This window comes from Anguilla rostrata, chromosome 2, assembly GCF_018555375.3.
Source record: "Anguilla rostrata isolate EN2019 chromosome 2, ASM1855537v3, whole genome shotgun sequence".
NCBI classification, from domain to species: Eukaryota; Metazoa; Chordata; class Actinopteri; order Anguilliformes; family Anguillidae; genus Anguilla; species Anguilla rostrata.
The window spans coordinates 39,517,446-39,539,018 of NC_057934.1; the positions used below are offsets into that span (position 1 = coordinate 39,517,446).

Genomic DNA, 21,573 nt, shown 5'->3' on the forward strand with positions numbered 1-21,573 from the left:
TGTCACAGAGAGAAAATATTTAATGGTATTTAATCATCTGTACAAATATTTTTGTCATCGTTATTAATGCTTCGAAACTTTAAGTGGGAAATGTTTGGTCTGAATTCATTTTTTCCATAACATATGACAAAAATGGCTGCTCCACCAACAGTAGTGTCTTTTATTATGAGCATGGAAAATATAAATGCTTCAATGCAAAAAAGTACTTGTTTAAATTAGTCTGTTTTTAATACTGTAAAAACAAACAAGAACAAACAAGACCCCCCCCAACCCCATCCTCCATTGCAACAAAGCAAAATAGCAAGATGGATTTAAAAAAAACAAGTAAACAAAACCACCAAGTACATTGGTTAAACTTTCTTTTTCACAATCATAGAACATTCTGTCTTTCAAATTGTGACATACATGCAAATACATACACAAAAAAAAATCTATCACTGCATATAAAAAAAACAGAGTAACACAAAGGATTGTCGTATATATGCCACCCCTTTTGTCCATGTTATATGCAAGAATGCTTATCTCATTTTACCATGAAATATGTACATGAGTACAGTATATTTACTTACTGGCTTCAAAACACCATTGAGGTTATGTGTTGTTATAAGTAAACAACCAGCTACCACATTATGATTTTTTCCCCTGATGTCATGATGATAATGGTTTAAAAATATAGTAATTCCATTGTTAGAACTTCAAGCATAACGTAGGAAACACACAGTTCACTGGTGCGCATCATATTCATTTGTCAGGGTGCCATTGGGAAAGTGCGGAAACGGGAAGATAATCATAATCACTTTTAAGTCCCCAAAATGTCTGATGATTTACCAAATAGTACAATAGTGCTAATGCCCTGTGCCCTAAAAAGAAAAGTCTTCCTCAGTCTCAGTGCACCCACTCTACAAGTAGGAAGAGTGAAAAGAGGGGTGAGAAGAGCAAGAGCAGAAGGGATAGAGAAAGGATGCATGGGGCTCCACTCGTAGTCATGCTGGTCATTGGGGTGACTGTGGTGACAGTGATATTGGCTGGAGGTGGGAAACTACCCACGGTTTCTCTCAAGAAATTTCCAAAGTGGGAGGGTTTGGCAAAGATCTGTGCGCCAGATGCGCGAAACGTGCTGGCATTTCCAGTAGTACCGTTCCTGTCATCATTTGCCATTATGATGCCATCTTGGAACCAGGAAATGCCCCGTTTACACACTAAGGGGCCACCTACATCTCCCTGTGAAGAAAGAGGGCAAGCTGATAAAGGTTACACTTGTAGTATAAGCAGCGGTGCAAGTCAAAGTTGATACAAAATGTTCACATAGATTGAGACTGAGGCCTCGTGTAAATACCTGCTGTATCTCCACAGGATCTGTGCAGATATTTTCAGCAACGGAGATATTTGCGCACTCTGTTACATTGGCTTTAAACTCTTGTAGGGCTTGTTCCACTGAAAGAAAGAGGGATTACACAGTTTATCTTGCATGCTAGTATTTACTCAGCTGGTTTGCTATCATTATCCCTTTTTATCCAATACAACAAAAACAGCAATACATCATAATTTTGGACAATTTTGATGTATTTATTCTGAACATTGTGAACTGTGCATGGTTGTATTCTGTATTAGCTGCAAAACTAAATTAAAAGTAGCCCTACAATACTCATTCTTATACTCACACCCATCCAAACACAGACAGAGACACACACACACCCTCACCTCCACCCTGGCCACTGCCCCACCCTGTCACCCAGCACTGGGTTCCGGTGCCGATATTTCCATCATCCAAATCCAAACACACAGGTTGAATGGAGCTGGTGAGCTTTGCCTTTTTGGCAAGTTTCAGCACAGCAATATTATTGCCTGTCAAGTTACTCAGGGTAATGCTTGAAACATTCATTGAAACCTCAAATGGGTTTGAACCGTTCTGTTTCAAGCGACCCAGAAACACTGTCCATTCGCTGGCATTGGGCTGTGTTCTGAGTGGTAGGAGAGAGGAATCTAGTAAATAAACACTTACAGACTGGATACAAGCACATCATACTCAACAGAATAATGTACAACAGAAAGGGTTGAACAGCATGTTTGCTGAAATCTAGCCCATGCAAATGTTTCTGGAGTTGCTTACCTGGAGAAGCATTCTGCAGCGCTCATGACGGACTCATCAGTGATGAGGGTGCCCCCACAGACGTGAGCCCCATCCTTGTGTAGACTGACCTGCCAGGGCCATGCTCCATCTGTGGCCAGCCCACTGTTCCCACCGATACGGGGATTACTGGAGGCACTGCCACACACTGCAGCTGCTGAAAATTGAGGAGTAGACACCGACTGAAGCCACTGAGGGGTCTAAAAACAATGCTTCAACATTGCTCACAGCCTGCTGTTCTGCTATGTCTTAGTAACACATATAAAAGAAACAACTCCATAACCCAAATTTAGCGTATTAACCAAACTCCATGTTGGATGTGTAGAACATGATAATATGCACCTGTCATATCCGAAAACATAATGATTTCTAGGGCTCTATCTTCCGGAGTAATTGTTTCATGGTGCATGGGCGCAGTCAATGGCGTGGCATGTGGCACACTGGGCGTTGGCCTGGGTTGGATTATACAAAATATTTTTTCAGTGGGTGTGGTGTATCTGCATTTGTTAATAACCAATCAAATTACCTCTTTTCATTCCTTTTTAAGAGTCGTGTGTATTGCACAGAGCAAGCTGAAAATTTTCATGGTCTACCATTGCAATGGAAGATTAGTATCATCATATGCGAATCAGATATTTCGCACAAGAAGTTATTTTGCTGGATGTGCAGAGTTGGGTTGTCACATTTTGTAACGCAGTAACACAGACTTTCTAGGTAGATGCATCAAGCTGGAATTAAGTATTTCAGGTTAAACATGCAGAATTACCATCTCTTAGTCTCCCACGAACAGTTGGAAAGTTCAATGAATATTTCGGGAGATATTGCTAAAAGTCTGTTTTGGCTTTTACCGGAAATGTTTTTTGGCTATTGTATTGTGTGTGTATCTCAAGGAATCCAAATGTAAGTAATCGTAAGTGGTCTTTTAACAGATTGCATAGGTTTGATATAGCATGCTAGCTTGCTGGGATTGATAGCCAGGCAAAAGGGCAGACACCCCCCACTGCGGGGTTAAAACAAACAGGGTTGTTAGACTGTTGTCAGTAGACTATTAATTAACCAATTGATTGGATTTGGTAAACTGGATCTTCATAAATATATTTAACTCAACTTTAACTTTAGGCAAGGTGGTAACATGTGACATCGACCTTATACAGCTGTTTGGCAATAAACAAAAAATAACATGACATTCATAATTGGGTTTGGTTTAAACATCCACAGGGTTTTCTCTTCAGCATATGAGACGCATGTTCAATTGGAATTCAGATCAGGTGAATGACTTTGCCAGTCAAGAATTTCTGAGTTTTTGGCTTTGAAAAACTCATTCTTTGCTTTAGCGTTATGTTTGAGATCACTGTCTTGCTATAGGATGAAGCACCGTGCAATGATTTTGGAGGCACCTGCTTGAAATTGAGCAGATAAGATGATTCTCCTACACTTCAGAATTCTGCTGCTGCTATCAGCAATTACATCATTCTGTGGCAGCCATACATGTCTAAAACATAACACCCCCATTGTGTTTCACAGATGAGGGGGGTGCTTTGGGCAGTTCCTTTTGGTCTCCACACTTTGCACTTGGCAGCACTCTGATACAAATGAACGTTGGTCTCATCTATCCACAGGACCTTTTTCCAGAACTCTGCGGGCTCTTTTTGGTGCTTCTTAAAAAACTGTAAGATGACTATCCTATTTTTGCAGCTAACTAGTAATTTGTATCTTGCAGTGTAGCCTTTCTAGTTCTGTTTGTGAAATCTTTGGTAGACAGAAGTCATTGACACATCCATGCCTCCCTCCTGAAGAGTGTTTCTTATTTGTTGGACAAGTGTTTGTGGGTTTGTGGGGGACTATATGAAAAAAGTTCTGTAATTTCTACAAGGTGAAACCAAAATGTATAAAAATACATTTCAGCTTTAATAAATGCTGTGCACCTGCACTTTAACCAAATGTGAATTTAGTTTGATTACAAATCTAAAATTGGGGAGTATAAAAAATTAAGGGGGCAGATTTTTTCTGTGGGCTACCAGTTCTTGACCCAGAGCCTAAGACATCAGTATGGAAGATTGAATCCACCACTCCCAATGACCACCCTTCCAACCACAGTAAAGACCTTTATACAGTATTTATACATTGATGGACATTTCAATTTGCAAGCCTTTCTACTATTCTGCTGTTTGTTGTCTAGTCTACTAAATTCCCTGAGGGTCACTAACCACCTTTTCCTAGGGTCATGGTTTTTTCCAGCAGGAAAACATATGATGCCTATCCCTTTTCATGATGCAATTGCAAAATGTGTGAGTGTGAATAAATAAATTTTGGTGAAATTAATTTATTGATTGAAAGGACGAGAAGACCCTTGGACTCACGTGCTGTTGTTGGAGGCTGAGTAGATGGTTGAAGGCTAGAACAAGTGAAACTGTTGTCACTGTCTGTCCCATTAGAGGAAAATGTGACAAAACCTGGCTGCTCAGTGTTTATCTGGGAGTTGATCCAGGCTTCATAGCGGGACACCCTGGTGTACACTCCTGGGAACTTGGGACGAGCACAGCCAATACCAAAACTAACAATTCCAGACTGGACCCACACACTGTTCTGTTTGCTCACCATAGGTCCCCCTGAGTCTCCCTGTGCAAATACACAGAGGGTTTCAAACATCACTTCCTCATTAAAATTTTGATAATGTGACAATGTTTATGACAAAGTGAATTAATTACTAAAGGAGAAGAGGAATCTTTGTCCATAACAGAAAATAATTTTAAAAAATACATTTACCTGACAAGAGTCCTTTCCTCCAGTGGATAAGCCAGCACACATCATGTTTTCTGTGATTTGGCCCTCCCCATACAGACAGGTACACTGTTTGTTACCTACAACTGGCACCTCCACTTCTTGCAAAGTTTGAGGGGAAGGAAGTACAACTAAGGGAGACAGAGAGCAAAAATTTGGGGAAATTTACTCATTCATAATCCACCATCCATAACTCATTCACTTGCGTGAATAATAAGCAGAACAAGTGTCTTACATTTGAAATTTGACATTTGAGTTTCATTGCTTACAGACAAACTACTTCTGGTTAAAAAAGGGCTTACAAACATTACATTCTGTTGCACAACATTGCACATGCCCATGCTGTAGGGAGAAGGAGAGTGAACCCACATTCCACTTCCATATTATTTCATATTGCATTAATCCTTCATTATAATCCATCATTTATCACAAGACTACCACCTATTAGTCTTTCAGTGGAAAGCTCCACATGACAATAATCAATTAGCCAGGTGTCAAAACATAACATAACATAAACACAAACACTTACCTCCCTCATTGATCGCCCCCCAGCCAGTTACCCAGCTGCTTGTGTCACTATGGAAGGTGCTAGCACTTGCTGCCAGACAAATGGGCCGGATGTAGTTCGTGAAGTTGACTGGGGAGGCTAGCCTCAACAGAGCAATGTCATTGTCGCTGGATTGGGCATCATAATCAGGATGAAGTACAATTTGACCCACCCCTATGGACACTTCATGAGGGTTGCTACCCTCCTGGTTCTGTCGGCCCAGATAAACGGACCAGGGATTGACAAATGTGCTAGAAGAAAAGACAAAAAACACAAAGATTTAATACAGGAAATAATGAAAGATAATGTGAATAACTGATGTGAAAATCTTCAGTTTAAACACTTACGGAAGAGTTGTTTTATGGAGAATAAAGACTCCATCTGGACACATGCTACAGTGCCCCTTTTTGCCAATGCTGGCTGAAGCTGCCAGACCATTCCACACAATTAAAATGTATGCAGCAGTTATCTCAGTTACACCTGTCACTATAGACAATTAGGCAGTAAGGACACACTATCTGGTCAACAAGATATAAAGAAAGAAAATCCCATTTATATATAGATTTAATCTAACTTTGCAACATTGCTAACATAGCTAATTTACAACATAGCATTTGTTTCTGCTAGCATTAAAGTTTCTAATAATATGTGAACTCATGTCACTATCTGATACTATCAAAACAAAAGAGGCTTGAAATCAACATGTATGTACATCTCATACATGTGTGATTAGGGAGAGTTGAGAATTAAAAATTTTCTGAAAACACTTTAAACAGGAAAATGTAATACTCCCATTTTAATCAAAAATATTTGTAAACATTAAATACTTTTCCTTTTACTTGAGGTTTTCCCCATGAAATTTTCAGCCAATCTACAAACTGTGTTTTGGATGCAGAAAAATAGGCACAGACACGCCTATGTACCCATGTCTTCTATGTATCAGTTTCAGAGAAAAGGAGTATGGCGTGTGATGTCTCACCTGTCGAAGCAGTGAGCTGCAGACAGCACCCACTCCTTAGTAATGAGTGATCCCCCACACTGATGATCACCAAATATGTGAAGACTAGCCTGCCATGGCCAGCTCCCTTCTGGGGCATCCTGACCCCCCACTATTCTGGTGTTAAGGGGGGGCCTACCACAAACTGAGAAATGAGGGTAGGAAATGAAGCGAATAAGCAGGGACTGTACTGGAAGCAGACTGGTACAGAGAATAATTTACCGAAGACGGGAAGCTAAATTACTTAATAAAAACTGTGATGAACTTACCACTCAGTTGTGAGTATGAAGCTGAAAAAAGAAAAATACATTCAGAAAATGAATCAACCCTACTGGAAATTCCATGCATTTAATTTGATGTGTTTCAGATTGTGTTTAAAATGCACTTAAAAGCACATGTGCAAAGTGCTATGAACTCACATTGTATGAGAAATGTATTTGGCAATATGAATTTGAAATCAATGAACACATATTGGAAATATGGATATAATGCAGTATAAAGTAGTGGTAACCAACCCTATTCCTGAAGATTTACCATCCTGTAGGCTTTCACCATAATTAGCTCAAGAAGACCTCTAGCTGTTGAATGAGGTGTGCTTTGTTAAAGTTGAATGAAAACCTACAGGATAGTAGATCTCCAGGAACAGGGTTGGTTACCACTGATATTAAGGAACTGTTTAAATATTGGAATGGCAGCACAGAGAATTTGGCACTTTTCAGGATTTCCTGCAGAAATAACCACAATGACCACAGAGAGCATTAACAGGCCGAATTCACAAACAACTTCATATATCCACACAATAAAGACCTAAACTTGTTGGTGTTGAGTTTTTTCCTTCTTTTGATTTTTCTTCCTGCTGATTACATCAGCACAAATGCTCCAGTACCACAAGCAATAATTCTCCCACTTGGACATTTTGCTGCATCTTTGTATGTTTCTGACAACAATTAATTCTTTTTTTATTTGCTCAAATAAAGAAATAATTTGATTTTTTTAAAATTGGGTTAAAAAAACACAGAAACAACAGTTCATGTAACATCTTTGCCAATATAAATTTGGTTCAAATTACCATAGTTTTATCAAGAGAGACAGATGGGCTTTTGATGGATGGGATTTTAAAAAATGGATATGTTAAACATTTTTAATTCTTCAGTATTTCATTCATGTGCTTGCTGAATCAAATTTACCTTATCTTGTTTTGACATTTACTTAATTGGCAATCACTTGTTTAGTGAATTCTAAAATCACTGGTCTCACCATTGGCTTTGTTTTATTAATAGTGACACAACATATTAGCTTCAAAACCCATGAGGCCACTGTTGCCATGATCCTTTATTATGGCATTTGATGGAGTGCAAACCTTGTTTCGAGTTTCATGTTGTTTCAATTATGTAGTGCTGATGTCATAAATGAAACAACACAACTTGAACCTGGAGATACAGATAATACAAATCATAATAAGCATTATATTACCATGTAGTATTTGGTCTTTCGTGTGAATGCATGCTATAAAGTGATGGAGATGATGGAAATATTAGTCTGTACTATGTGAAGCACACACATATAAGATAAAGTGCAATATAAATGTGATTAATTACTGATAATGAAACAATTATAGGCATATGATTTCATGCACATTTATTTATTTTTACTTCATTTATCACATCAATGTTAGAGTTCAATGTTAAAATACCCCTTAATAACCATCAAAGGTTGAATGTGGTCCATATTTTAGAAAGTCATGAAAACTTTCACTGCAGAAAAAAAACACGTTGAATTGTGTGAGCGCGACAAGGCAGGCCTGGAGTGGAAATAGAGAAAAATTGGAAAATTTTTTGGCAAGTAAATGTGCCAATCTTGGGTAAACTTCAAAAACTGCATGTGTGACAAGATCCATGATAATGTGATGCTTATCTCACATCTGCTACAATGAGAAAATTTTAATTTTCTTTAAAAAAGGATTAATATTAAGAGTGTTTTGGGATTTCAACTAGTTTCGCTAGAAGAAATATGTTTTTCAGGATATCCCTAACTTTTAATGCTGAATTCATTGTCTAAATGCACTTTTAAAGCATTAATCAAACAGATATGGATTTATTGAGCCATTTTTTAATCTTATGCCTCTGATTGTTTCATTATAAGTAATTAATTGCATTTATATTCACTTTATCTCAGATGTATGTTTTTATTTATTTATGTTTTCATACATACGTACAGTATGTTTTGGGCCTAATAAATTACTACACTTTCAGGGTAATCACCAAAAATGACTAAGGGAGACCACAAGAAAGTATTGCTTGAATGAGGAAATGTGAAATGGCATCAAGCATGTCAACCTCAAGCATATAAATCAAGTATATGTACAACAGGGCCGATTTACCTTTACCAGTGAGGCCACATCAACAAAAATCTCCAAAAATGGAAGCCTTTCCTTATTCGTTCAGTTTAACTTTAAGCAACAGACATGAATCTTAATCTGACAGTCAATGCAATGTTAAGGGCTTACCTTTTGACAGAAGAATGACTACCATTAGCACACAGATACTTCTCCAGAGTGCCATTGTGTTCTGTGGTACATTCAGTTTCTTCCTCTTTAAATATTCCTTCAGTTTCCTTCTATGGCTACACCCCGCCTTCCTGAAAGGAGTACTGAACACTCACTGGTGAACATATGTTTTTTGAACGATTATTCAGTCTTGCCCAGTTCCTTTTCCTCATTGTAGCATTGCTACCTGTCTTGGACCTTGCACTTCTCAGTTTCCTTTAGTCATCTCTGTTAATAAGTAGACTGCTTCTTTTTTGACTAACCATTTAATAACTGTGTAACTCTAATACAAGTACTTTATCACGAGCCCTTGAAATGTGGACAAGGCTGGTACCATAAGAAAGGTAATGCGGTCATGTGAGACAGGAGAGATTTAACAGAGATTCACTTCTTAGGCACTGCAAATACATAGGAAATACACACAAATTTAGCAGGCCTTGTTGAAATATTTTTATATTCTTCTTTTTTCTTTTCTTTTTTTTCAGAGAATTTTATACACATAAATATTACCAGTTTCAATAGATGAAGGACACAGGTCCAGTAGCCACTAGTGCTACTTCTAAGGGTAGAAGATTTCCCAAGAGAACTCAAATAAAACAATTCCATAAAGAAAGCTGTTACGTAATTTGTGCGCAACAAAGGCACACAGAAATGAAATGACTTGGAATTTCTCTGGAATTTCAGTTTTTCCTGTTTCCTTGATCTGCAAAGAAGAATAACATACTGAATAAGATAGCACTTAGTGCATCTACAAAATATGATATAAATGCAATGTTTCATTTATTCATGAAATAGTATTTCTGAGGCAGGCATGGATGTGACATTGATTACCATCCGCAGAAGATTACATGAACAGAACTACAGAGGCTACACTGCAAGTTTCAAACCACTTGCTAGGTACGAAAAACAGGATGGTCAGGTTACAATTTACAGTTTACTAAGTACCTAAAAGAACCTACAGAGTTCTGGAAAATGGTCTTTTGGATAGATATGAACAAGATACCCTTTTACCAGAGTGATGGCAAGTGAAAGTGTGGAGGCCAAAAGGAATGCCCAAGATCCAAAGCACCCCCCCCCCCCTCCCCAACCATCTGTGAAACACGGATGTAGGGGTGTGTGATGGGATGCCTGATGTGGTGATGTTCTTCAAAGGACTAAGCTGGACACAAGACTTCTAGCACCAATACAATGTTTTATTTGACCAAGTCAGTGAAGAATAGTGCGGCATATATAGTGTGAGAAACAAAACAGGAGAAACTAAAGACATAAATCTGAAGTAGACAAAAAAGCAGACTTATCTTACTACAAAATAAAACTAATTCAATGCATTCCACCAGTGGGTTAACAACCACTAAACATCATGTCATTCACCCAATCTGAATCCAATTGAACATGCATTTCATATGCTGAAGAGAAAACTTTAAGGCATGATTTAAGGATTTAAGGGCATGATTGTTGATGGCTTAGTCTATAATGTGGATATTACAATATTTTCTGTTTGATCACAATAAAGTGGCACTTTTCCTTCTGAAAGAAAACCTACGGAAACCTGTTTGTTCTCAAGCTTTTTAAAATGACAAATCATGTAGAACCAAACCTAACTGAAAACATAACACCAAAACCATGAACTGATCCAAACCATGAATATTGGGAACCATTGCACCTCTAACTAAAACTGAAATAACATCAAAAACTCCAGAAGGCGAACTATCCCTTTGGTCCACCTACAGAGTCAATGTGTCATTTTGAAATGAATTAAAAATAAAAAAACTTTTAAACCTCAAGATATTTTTGCTCTTAAGAAAACCTGCTGATTTAATTTCACTCTGTAATGGTAACCTTAGGTCTAAATCTGAATAATTTACTCTTCACACAGGTCTGTTGAAATACTGCACCCTGCAATGGTTCCTGACAACATGGTCTCTCAGAACATTGTACGGTACATACTTAATGCTAGTTCAGCTTAACTTACATCACTGGTGAATGTGAAGCTCAAGTAGGAACTCATGCAGAAGGGTAAGTGAGCTTTTGAGATAAAGACCAAGACAATCACAGCAGTATGGAAACTATGTGGGAGTGTTTGACATGAAGCAATATGTACAATGTGAAGGAAAAAACTGAAATGTCATGGGTGGGAAAAAAAAGTGAGGAGGTCAAGTGTCATGGTGTATGTTTTCTGAAATGTACAACAAAGCTACAAGGACTGGTTTTTCAATGACACCAACATGGGTTTTCACAAAACTGATGTCATGGTTTATCAATCTCTTTATGTACTGATAGGTAAATAATGCATTAGGCTCTTTTAGGATGAAAATTGCAATGTCCACACAAACCACAGATGGTGGAAAATCACTGTTGCACCATGGTTTCTCTTCAATGTTCTTTTCTCTCTTTATAACTGGTGAGTAAAAGCAAGCATTAAACAGAAAAGAGTCACCCTCTCCACCGATATGAATAGAAACAAAATGGACATACAGTCAGGTCCATAAATATTTGGACATTGACAAAGTTATTGTTATTTTAGCTGTCTACGACAGCATATTGGAGTTGAAATTAAATAATGAATATGAGCTTAAAGTGCAGACCTTCAGCTTTAATTTGAAGGTATTTACATCCAAATCGGGTGAACGGTGTAGGAATTACAGCACTTTTTGTGTGGTCCCCCCCTTTTTTCAAGTGTGGCATTTGCATTTGGAATCTGTTGCTGTTAACTCTCAATATGAAGTCCAAAGAGCTGTCACTGTTGGGGAAGCAAGCCATCATTAGGCTGAAAAAAAAACCCCATCAGAGAGATAGCAAAAACATTAGGTGTGGCCAAATCAACTATTTGGTACATTCTTAAAAAGAAAGAACGTACTGGTGAGCTCAGGAACACCAAAAGACCCGGAAGATCATGGAAAACAACTGTGGTGGATGGCAGAAGAATACTTTCCCTGGTGAAGAAAACCCCCTTCACAACAGTTAGCCAGATCAAGAACACCCTCCAGGAGGTAGGCGTATCTGTGTCAAAGTCAACAATCAAGAGAAGACTTCACCAGAGTAAATACAGAGGGTTTACCACAAGATATAAACAATTGGTAAGCCTCAAAAACAGGAAGGCCAGATTAGAGTTTGCCAAAAACATCTTTAAAAGCCTGTACAGTTCTGGAACAACATCCTATGGACAGATGAGACAAAGGTCAACGTGTACCAGAATGATGGGAAGAGAAGAGTATGGAGAAGGGAAGGAACAGCTCATTATCCAAAGCATACCACCTCATCTGTGAAGCATGGTGGAGGTAGTGTTATGGCGTGGGCATGTATGGCTGCCACTGGAACTGGTTCCCTTGTATTTATTAATGATGTGACTGCTGACAAAAGCAGCAGGATGAATTCTGAAGTGTATAGGGCTATATTATCTGCTCAGATTCAGCCAAATGCTCTGCAATGGCCAAGTCAATCACCTGACCTGAATCCAATTGAGCATGCATTTCACTTGCTGAAGGCAAAAATGAAGGCAAAAAGCCCTAAGAACAAGCAGGAACTGAAGACAGCTGCAGTAGAGGCCTGGCAGAGCATCACCAGGGAAGAAACCCAGTGTCTGGTGATGAGTATGGGTTCAAGACTTCAGGCAGTCATTGACAGCAAAGGATTTGACAATGACAATTTAATTTATGATAATGTTAGTTTGTCCAATTACTTTTGAGCCCCTAAAATGGGGGGGGGGGGGGGGCTATGTATAAAAATGGTTGTAATTCCTACATTGTTCATACAATATTTTGGACAAAACCCTTAAATTAAAGCTGAAAGTCTAAACTTAAATCACATCTTGATTGTTTCATTTCAAATCCATTGTGGTGGCGTACAGAGCCAAAACGATGAAAATTGTGTCTCTGTCCAAATACTTACGGACCTGACTGTATATTTTATGTTGAAAACAATTATAATTATTAAATTTTTATGCTTATTTTGTAGCTTTTTTCTGCCACTACAGGAAGTGACAAAATTAAATGAAGTGAGGAAGTATCGCATATGTATCTTTTATGCGTTTGCTCTATTGGGAGGGACATTGGCTTAAAGAACTGTGGATCTTTCTTCTCACTGAAATTAGCATAGAACCATCCTGCTGGTGTTGAATCAACCATACTTTGTTGATTTACCCTTCCAATCAGAGCTCCATGAGCAAGCAAGCATTTTTTACCTGTTGAGACAGGGCCTTAACGTTCTTGCACCCATGAACCCTTATAATACTTTTTCCCCCCAGTATTCACTCTATGAAAAACAATCTCTCTCCATCACTGACTGGGTAATGTATTCTAAATATGTTCCCATTACACTTCCTTTAAAGATTACTGGATGAATACAGGTGTCAGTCAGTGTTCTTTCATTTTTAACAGTCTAGCTGAACCAGGAAAGATTAATGGATTAGCTAGCGACTATTGGTGTGAATAAATTCACCATCTGTATCTGTATCTGTTCAGTCCGCAAAATTATCTGTGTCTGTTGTCTGTATTTGGATAGAAACTGGAAGTTGCCATGGTCTGAACTGGAAGTGACTCAAAATATAAATAGCCAGAAGCTACACTGATAAGGAATCTTGGTTTCTGAGACATTTTTACAGAACAATAAGTGAACTGTACTGATGTTTGAAAGGAAAAATGACATGAGTCAAGGTGGTGAAGTGCAAAGAAATTATGTTGCTTTTCATGGTGGGTTCACGCAGTGTGTCATACAGTAGTTCTTAACAACAAGGCTAAGTGTTTGTCATGGAAAATATTGTTGAAAAATCACAAAAAAACTGAAAAAGAGCAGTGACAACAGTTGAAAAAGTTGTTGAAAATCACAAAAAAACTGAAAAAGAGGCAAAAAAAACCCCATTCATTTTTTTAATTAAACTAATATATCTCATGTGCAACAGCAGGAAACTATTGAAATAACATGCACAACTGTGTTAAAAGTTTTTTTTTTTTTTTTAATCTACAAATTCTGTTGGGATCATTACATAGCATCGGATCAAGAATTGATTTCCCTCCTGTGGGCTGACTGACATACTGAGCCAAAACAAAGTCATTTATAACATCCAAAAATTCTTCCTCACTTTTTCCTTGTCCTGTCATATATTTCCAACTAATAGCAGGGTAATTGAAGTCACTCGTAATAATAGTCTCACCTTCCTGACAAGCGTGTTTTATGCTTTCAAAGAGCATTGAATTCACATTACTGTCTGAAGATGGTGGCTGGTAACATGCGCCTAGCATAAGGCCCTTTTCATGTTCCCTTAGGTGTCTAATCTAAATATCCTCACTAGGCATGAGCTGGTCAGTTTTTGGAACATTTCCTGCACATTAAATTTTTCTTTTGCATAGAGTGCTACACCCACACCTCTCTTACTGGATCTATCCTTCCTAATGAGTTTGTACCCATCAATATTATATTATATTATAATCCCCATCCTCCTCCCCAAGCTATGTATCTATAATACCAACTATGTCATATGCTCCATTATTCATAGCAGCCTCAAGTTCAAAAAAATATTTTTTGTTTCTAGCATTTAAACAAAGACTTTATTTTTGTTTACTCTACACATCCTTTCCCATTCCCTCACCCCCTGCCATCCCAAGCCACCATTACTAAAATTTTGCTTTAAAAAGATTTAATTGGTGTTCACAATATTATAGGTAGCCTTGACTGCTTCCATCCAGGCAGTCTGCATCTCCATATCCTTTTTACTCAATGACCTCCCTGCCCCCCAGTCCCTAGTTTAAATAATCCTGTGCTACCCTAAGCATACACTGGCCCAGTGCAGCAGTACATCTCTGGTTTGGGTGCAGCCCTTCACATTTGCCACTCATTTCCTGGAACTACAATCACGAATTGTGGAGTCCAGCAAGCTGGGTCTCGAGATCAAGTATCTTGCTCTCAAGGTTCTCAATCAGCCAGCATTGGTGACGGACAAACGCCCCCTGGAAATCGTTTTCCAGTAGCGTGATCATCCTTGCAACCCTGACACAGATTTGGCCACATTTTTACTCCCAATCACCCTATCTCTCCCTAAGTCAAGTAAGTTACTGCAGAGATGCTGACACCAAGACCACAATTTAAAAATGCGTGGGTAGCACCGGACAAATGGCAGCAGAATTCGGAGAGGGAAAGTAAAGGCACTTTTATCTAACATTAAGCATTGAATTAATAACATGAAAAAGAACTACCAGTTGCAGAATCAATCAGGTTATAACTAACTAATGTAGCTAGCTTTTAATAAATAGCAATAACTGAAGGAACCCTTGTACTAGGTAATATTTTATTTAGCTCCAGAATCAGATGATAATAAACTACAACTACAGCTCCTGGGGAGGTGAAAAACCACAAAAGCCTCAGCTAGAAGGTGGCCGAATTAGATAACCAGCTACTTTGGATAGCCAAGCGCTTAATGGAGGAAAAATAGCATATCTTGAATTATGATAGTAGCTCACACATTGCTTAAAAATTTATAATAAAAATCAGAAATATAAGCCTTGATGTTCAGATGGAATCATTATGTTTTGGGTTTATTATTTTTGAGGTTCTGAATAAAAAATTTGGATATAGTCAATGCAGAAAATGTTCAACAAAAAGATAGAATTCAGAGGATTTAGGTTTTTACTTTATTTTAAAAAATTTAAATTTATCACCAACAGCAGCTAGCTACTTGGATTTCTGCTTGTCTAGCTAGTGATATATGTTCCAAATTAATATCCAAAATATTAAGTAAATATAATTCTAATCAGTTTAAATAGACCCTGCTGTTATGTTAAATAAATAAACGTGTTTTATAATGTCACACTTTTTGCTGTCAGCAAAGGAATGTGGAAAAACTGGACCTGAGCAGGTGCAAATCCATGATGCACCGACCAAGAACAGTGTGAAAACTACGCTAGGCTATAATGTACTGCAGGAGAATAACACTGTCACGAACAACTGACAGTCTGCAGGCTTTAAGTTACAAACTTGGTAAAGAGATTAGGTTTGACAAGAAATTCTTGTTCTTGCGTATTTCACAAATCATGGAAAATATGCCACTTGTGACGGGCACATTTTTTGAGAAGAATGATATATAATACTGCACACAATGCAGTGTTTTCAATGAGATAATCTGTTTCAACTAGGAAGAAAAGCTGCAAATGACATTTTAGAGATTGCAAATATTTTTGTTCATTTCCTCATTTCATAACGTTTGCACAAATGACGTTTCTATAAAATTTTCCTTTATTATGAAACATGTGCAGGCATGTGACTTTTAAAAGATTGTTCGAATTAGTTTTAAATTAATCACACTTTTTTGCAAAAACACTAGCAAAGGGAAACAAAGAACAAAGAAATGAATGAATAAAGAAAATCATAAATAAACAGATCAATACATAATTAAATTACCAAGGAAAAAGATAGTTTGTATGTATTTTTCCTTTTAATATATTCTGTATTTATTTATTTTTGCATTTTTTCATTCATCTATTATTTTTTCCGGTGTTATTTTTTTCATCCATATAATAATGAGGAGACTGTCAACCAACTTCCATTGGTTGATAGACATACTTCACATCACAAGTGATGTTAGTTAGTTAACTAAACTGTTATTTTAGTAGCTATTCATAGCTTAAACAGAGAGGTAAATAAGTTGCCACCTCATGCAACGGTCAGTGACATCACCAGCAGTCTCAAGAGGGCAGGGGTGAAAATATCACAAGCCACCATATTCCAAAAAATACAGAGATGAGCCAGAAGAGATGCAGAGCAAAGTTTTATGGACTGATGAGACCAAAATAAACGTTTACCAAAGCTATGGAAGACTGAAAGTGTGGAACAGGAACAGTCCATGATCCAAAGCATACCACCTCATTTTTTCGAAGATACAAAACAGATACATCTGTAGTTTCAGGCGTGGCACTGTGGGTGGGCTTAACAGGCCTGGGCCCACGCACATTTACCCCTGGCCCTGCCTAAAATGACAAAACTTTTGTTTCGAATTATTTTCATTAACATTTAAATGCCCAATAAAGATGTAAAAATCTCCCCTCCCTTTCGAAAAAAATTAAAAGATAATGTTTTATTAGGCTAAGATCTATTTCTTTCACATATACAATTTCACATTTCTGGGTATGGAAACTGGATGTAGGGGTAACTTTCTACCTGTAGCTAAGTTCTGTTTAGGTCTTCATGGAAAATGGTTGAGTTCAGAAGCAGTCACTGAAAGTAGAAAACAATTAAAGTAGAAACAACCCTTGAGGATGAAAGCCAAAGAAAGTTGTAGATAAGGGCTATTAGGAAAGATGAAGAAAAGAGGTTTGTAGGTAAAAAGGCAGCACTTTCACGCAGTAGTAGTTGGCTGCATACACACAACCCTGCATCAACAAGCACCACTACTAGTTTGTATGTATATATAAAATCTTAGACGGCAAATTGCTTTTAAAGGAAATATACAGACTGGTTACAAATTAAAGAAAAAACCTAAATAAATGAGTGGAGAAACACAACAAATGCAGATGCTTCCACACAGTAGTACTGCATGATAAAATTAAGCAAATAACATTAGGGATGCACCGATTGATCGACTAGTGATCATTATCGGCCGATAATACTGCATAATACTATTTGAAAACAACCGATGATCAGGTCTGATGTCCTGCAAGCAAAAGGAAAAAATAGTCTTTTTATTTTTAATAAGTTTTTTAATCGGTTTTCATTTACCAATCAGATACAGAATAATTGCATTATGTAGTGTTTCCCCTATAATTGTACAGAAAAATGTTTAACAATGCCTTTAATGTGGTTAGATTTTGAATAATGACCCCACTGATTTTGGTGAAGTGTTAAGTGCAGGCACAAATGTGCGTAAACAGCGTCAAATTATGAAAATAATTTCTGACTTCTGAAGAAGAAAAGTAACATCACTGAACTGTAAGTGCACTTTTGAAACCATTTAATAGCTCTGTATACTCTGATTTTGTATATGTGTTAAACGTTAAATGACCTGTTAAACAAAATTGGCATCTGGGCTCACTTTATTTTTGTGTGTGGAACAACCATTGTAATTACATTGCAGGCAGAACATTCAACCTCCCTACCTTTGTTTACAAAAATTCAGATTTTTAGATCTTATATTGTTCATTGTGTTCTATGCCAGTCATCCTCCGTGTTGGAGTTTTTTCTCATTTAGGCCATGTTCACATTGTTGTAAAATTTCTTCTTATCATGAAGAATGCCTGACTAGTCTACATTCTGGCCAGGTGAATGCAAGCCAAATCTTTTTCTGTTGTTGTCACAGCACTTTTGACACAAACAACGCCAGAAGGCTTCACCTAAATGCAGTGTCATTTCATGTAATTGTGGAGCTTGCTTTCTGTGTGGAACTTGTAGGTAGGCTAATTGGAGACTTCAAATTGCTCAAGTGTGTGAATGGTGTGTGTTAAGTCTTCAATGGAGCGTCTCTTCTCACTGAATGTAACCGCAAATGGGGAAGGAGTGGAATCACCAATGTTGACAGGGGCACTCAAACATCTGATTACAACTGAGAAGGATTGGAGTGTTGACCCCAGCACATTCCGGAATCTGCATACACTGCATGCACTTTGTTTCTCCCAGATTTTAGCAATATTGTTAAAATGAGTAGGCCAATACAAATGACACTATAGGCTATGTTAAGGTTGACAGTTACCATCCAATACTGCTGAAAAATCACAAAAAGCACTAAAAACAGGAAATTGTGGAAATGAGGAAAAAATGGGGAAAGTCACGGAACTTCCAAAAAATGCCAAAAATCATGTTATCTGTGATTTCCGTGATAAACACACAGCACTAATTATGAGATACTTAACTAATTAGGAGGTTAAGACGTCTTTGAAGCTGGCCACATGTATATCCAGGTGATGACAATCCAATAATTTATGAGCCTGTTTGAGAATTCCATTGTAAAATAACATTGAATTTGACATCATTTCTTTCTCTTTGCTCTGCCCACAGTTATTGGAAAGAATGTCGCACAAAAGACTGTGCAGTGTGCTAACATCATACTTTGCAAAGTCACCCTACCGGTCTATCTACCTCACCCCCACAAAAACATATTTGTTTGAAAAATTCCTTTTCACCTATGACTATGACATTGATGACTAACACATGTGAAGTTCAGTTCTTTGAATCATGTACACAATAGGACAATGCAAATTTTCACAAGAACAAGAACAGATTTTAAATACAATGTATATCACTACTGGCATCATTTCTGACATCATGAAAACATGCAACATTAATAGGTTCTCTCTTTGTTCTACAGGTTTGGTACATCTACAAGTCAACACACAGCTACACACAAGCTGATGAGTAGTGGTATGGAGGTGGTATGAAACTACAAAATAAATATAAATAAATAAATACATTGAATCGTAAGTCAAACTTAAGGAAAAATGTTGATTGAATCTAGGCCTTTGTGGGGCAACAGCCTCACTGATAATTCTGTTTTTTTCTAAAAAGAATCCTTTCTAGAAGATTTTAATAATCCACTAATTGGCACCAAGGTTACTCAGATGATTCATATGTATTGTTCACCAGATTTATATTTAAATTCAGTGTTTATTTAGATTAAGGCATGGTATTTGCCTAATTTTTACTCTGTAAAGTGTCTTTGTTCTCTGTAAAAAGCTATACAAATAAAATTGCCGGATGGCTCCAGTTGGGTGATGGGGGTATGTGGAGGAGTTGTGTGGCTGAGCCATCTGCAATGTGGAGTCGATACTGTGTGTGTTTTGTTTGTTTACCTGTGTGTGTATGGTAAGCGCGCAATAAAACATGTGTGCGTCCCAGAACTGCAGACTGTGTGGTTTGTGGGGAGAAGAACTACAGAACCTGTTGCAGCAGATTAGTTAGTAGTAGTCAGCAATTGCAGCATTACACTTGTTAGTACACTGACAAGCTAATGTCAGGGTACTGACAGAAGCTAGGAGGCTAGGTTTTGTGAAGCAAGCAAATGAAAGTGTGGTTATTTTGTTCCAGCACACAACCCTCTGCTTAACTTTTTATTCATTATTCAGCAGGGTGATTGCAACATTACCCATGCCAACATTAGCTCACTAACTAGTTAACATCAGCTAGTTAAGAACACCTCTCACTAAAATCCTATTGCTTGATAACTGGCGGGGCTAATGCCACTAGCCATCCCACTCACAGTACCTGGCTAGCTGTGTTGATAAACTGTCTACATTGCTGTCTCTTAGAGCAGTAGTTCTCAAGTTTGGTCCTGGGGAAACCGTGCATATGCCGGTTTTAGTTTCAATCACAATTGCTGCCAAAGCCAAAATTTCAACAAGCTGTTACTTTTACTTAATTATACTTTTCATGTTTTGAGGGATTATTTGCCCTCTTAAACCACACTGTCAGAAATAGTTATGGACGCCATGAAGAAAAGTCCCAAATTGACATTGTGCCATACTGCAAACCATTACATAAAGAGAGGTAATTTTCTTTAATGAAAGAAAATCAAATTAAAGACTGAGGTGAATCAACAGGCTCATGGTGAAAGTGTGGACACATAGGCAATAAAACTAACCATTTGGTAGATAATGAAGAAGTCAAACACAAAGCTGATGATAACAAGCAAACCCTCCATTGTGTTAAGAAGATTAAGGATGAATTATGAAAGAATTGGATTCAAATACTTTCCTACACTTTACTAAGTTTGTCTGGTATATTGGAACCTATGACATACTCTCAAAAAGTGCAAACCCCACCTTTCAGTCCTATTGGCAGGCTCAGTTGCACCAGGCAAGATCAACAGAAAAGTATTTGAATCCAAAACAAATACGTATTTGACCCAGGTCAGGTTGGAAAGCAAATTTCAGTTTCCTCAATGTTCCATTATTGCTTATGCTATAGCGCCCTCTTCTTGCAAGAATGTGAGTGACCATTAAAAAAAAGAGAGGTCTGATTCAGGACCAAAAATATGTTAGTTTTTGTTACAGCCAATCTTTTGGTCAACTCATGTTAAAATCATGTTCTTCCATCATTTTTTCCCCTTAAGCTTATTTTTACACAATCTAGGATTGGGTTAAGTGCCATTTCCTTTGTCTATGAATGTATTTCAGTAACAAGGTTCCCACACTTTCAGTAGTCCACTGATTTAAAATTTTATCTGTAATTGAATCTATTAAAATATAACATCTTTCTAAAGGAATTATTTGCAATATTGAACATAAGAGATTAATGCATTAGTGTATCTAATTTAAAGTCGGGGGGGGAGGGACATTAAAAATGTACAGTATTACCTAAAATATTAATACTATATACCATAAAGTATTAATACAGTTGGTACTATTTTTGAACTGCAAATATGGCTGGAACAAAAACCTTTTTTGAATAAAATAATGGATTCACATTTGTGCATGAGAATGCAGAGCAACATGTAGCACCCATTTGCCAAACTGTATTGACAGGTGATCAATTGACCACCCTACGCACCCAAATGAATCCACGTGCCTCGTCATTACCAAGTCACACCTGGCTGCATGCAGCACTTCTTACAGTACTGGCAGAGACTGGAGCTCCAGTGGGCCAATGCATATTTCCCCAAT

At 37.6% G+C, this 21,573-nt stretch overlaps 1 protein-coding gene across 1 annotated transcript; it reads right to left on the reverse strand.

The window, feature by feature from the left end:
• Window positions 1–137: 137 nt before the first annotated feature.
• On the reverse strand, window positions 138–9,234 carry LOC135249198 (polyserase-2-like). Its single transcript, XM_064324573.1, has 10 exons — window positions 8,960–9,234; window positions 6,723–6,743; window positions 6,436–6,598; window positions 5,439–5,707; window positions 4,895–5,040; window positions 4,489–4,747; window positions 2,111–2,285; window positions 1,702–1,961; window positions 1,337–1,434; window positions 138–1,221 (listed from the first exon to the last, which is right to left on the reverse strand). The coding sequence occupies exons 1-10, from the start codon at window positions 9,012–9,014 to the stop codon at window positions 886–888; spliced, it is 1,782 nt and encodes a 593-aa protein (XP_064180643.1). The 5' UTR covers window positions 9,015–9,234; the 3' UTR covers window positions 138–885.
• Window positions 9,235–21,573: the final 12,339 nt, after the last annotated feature.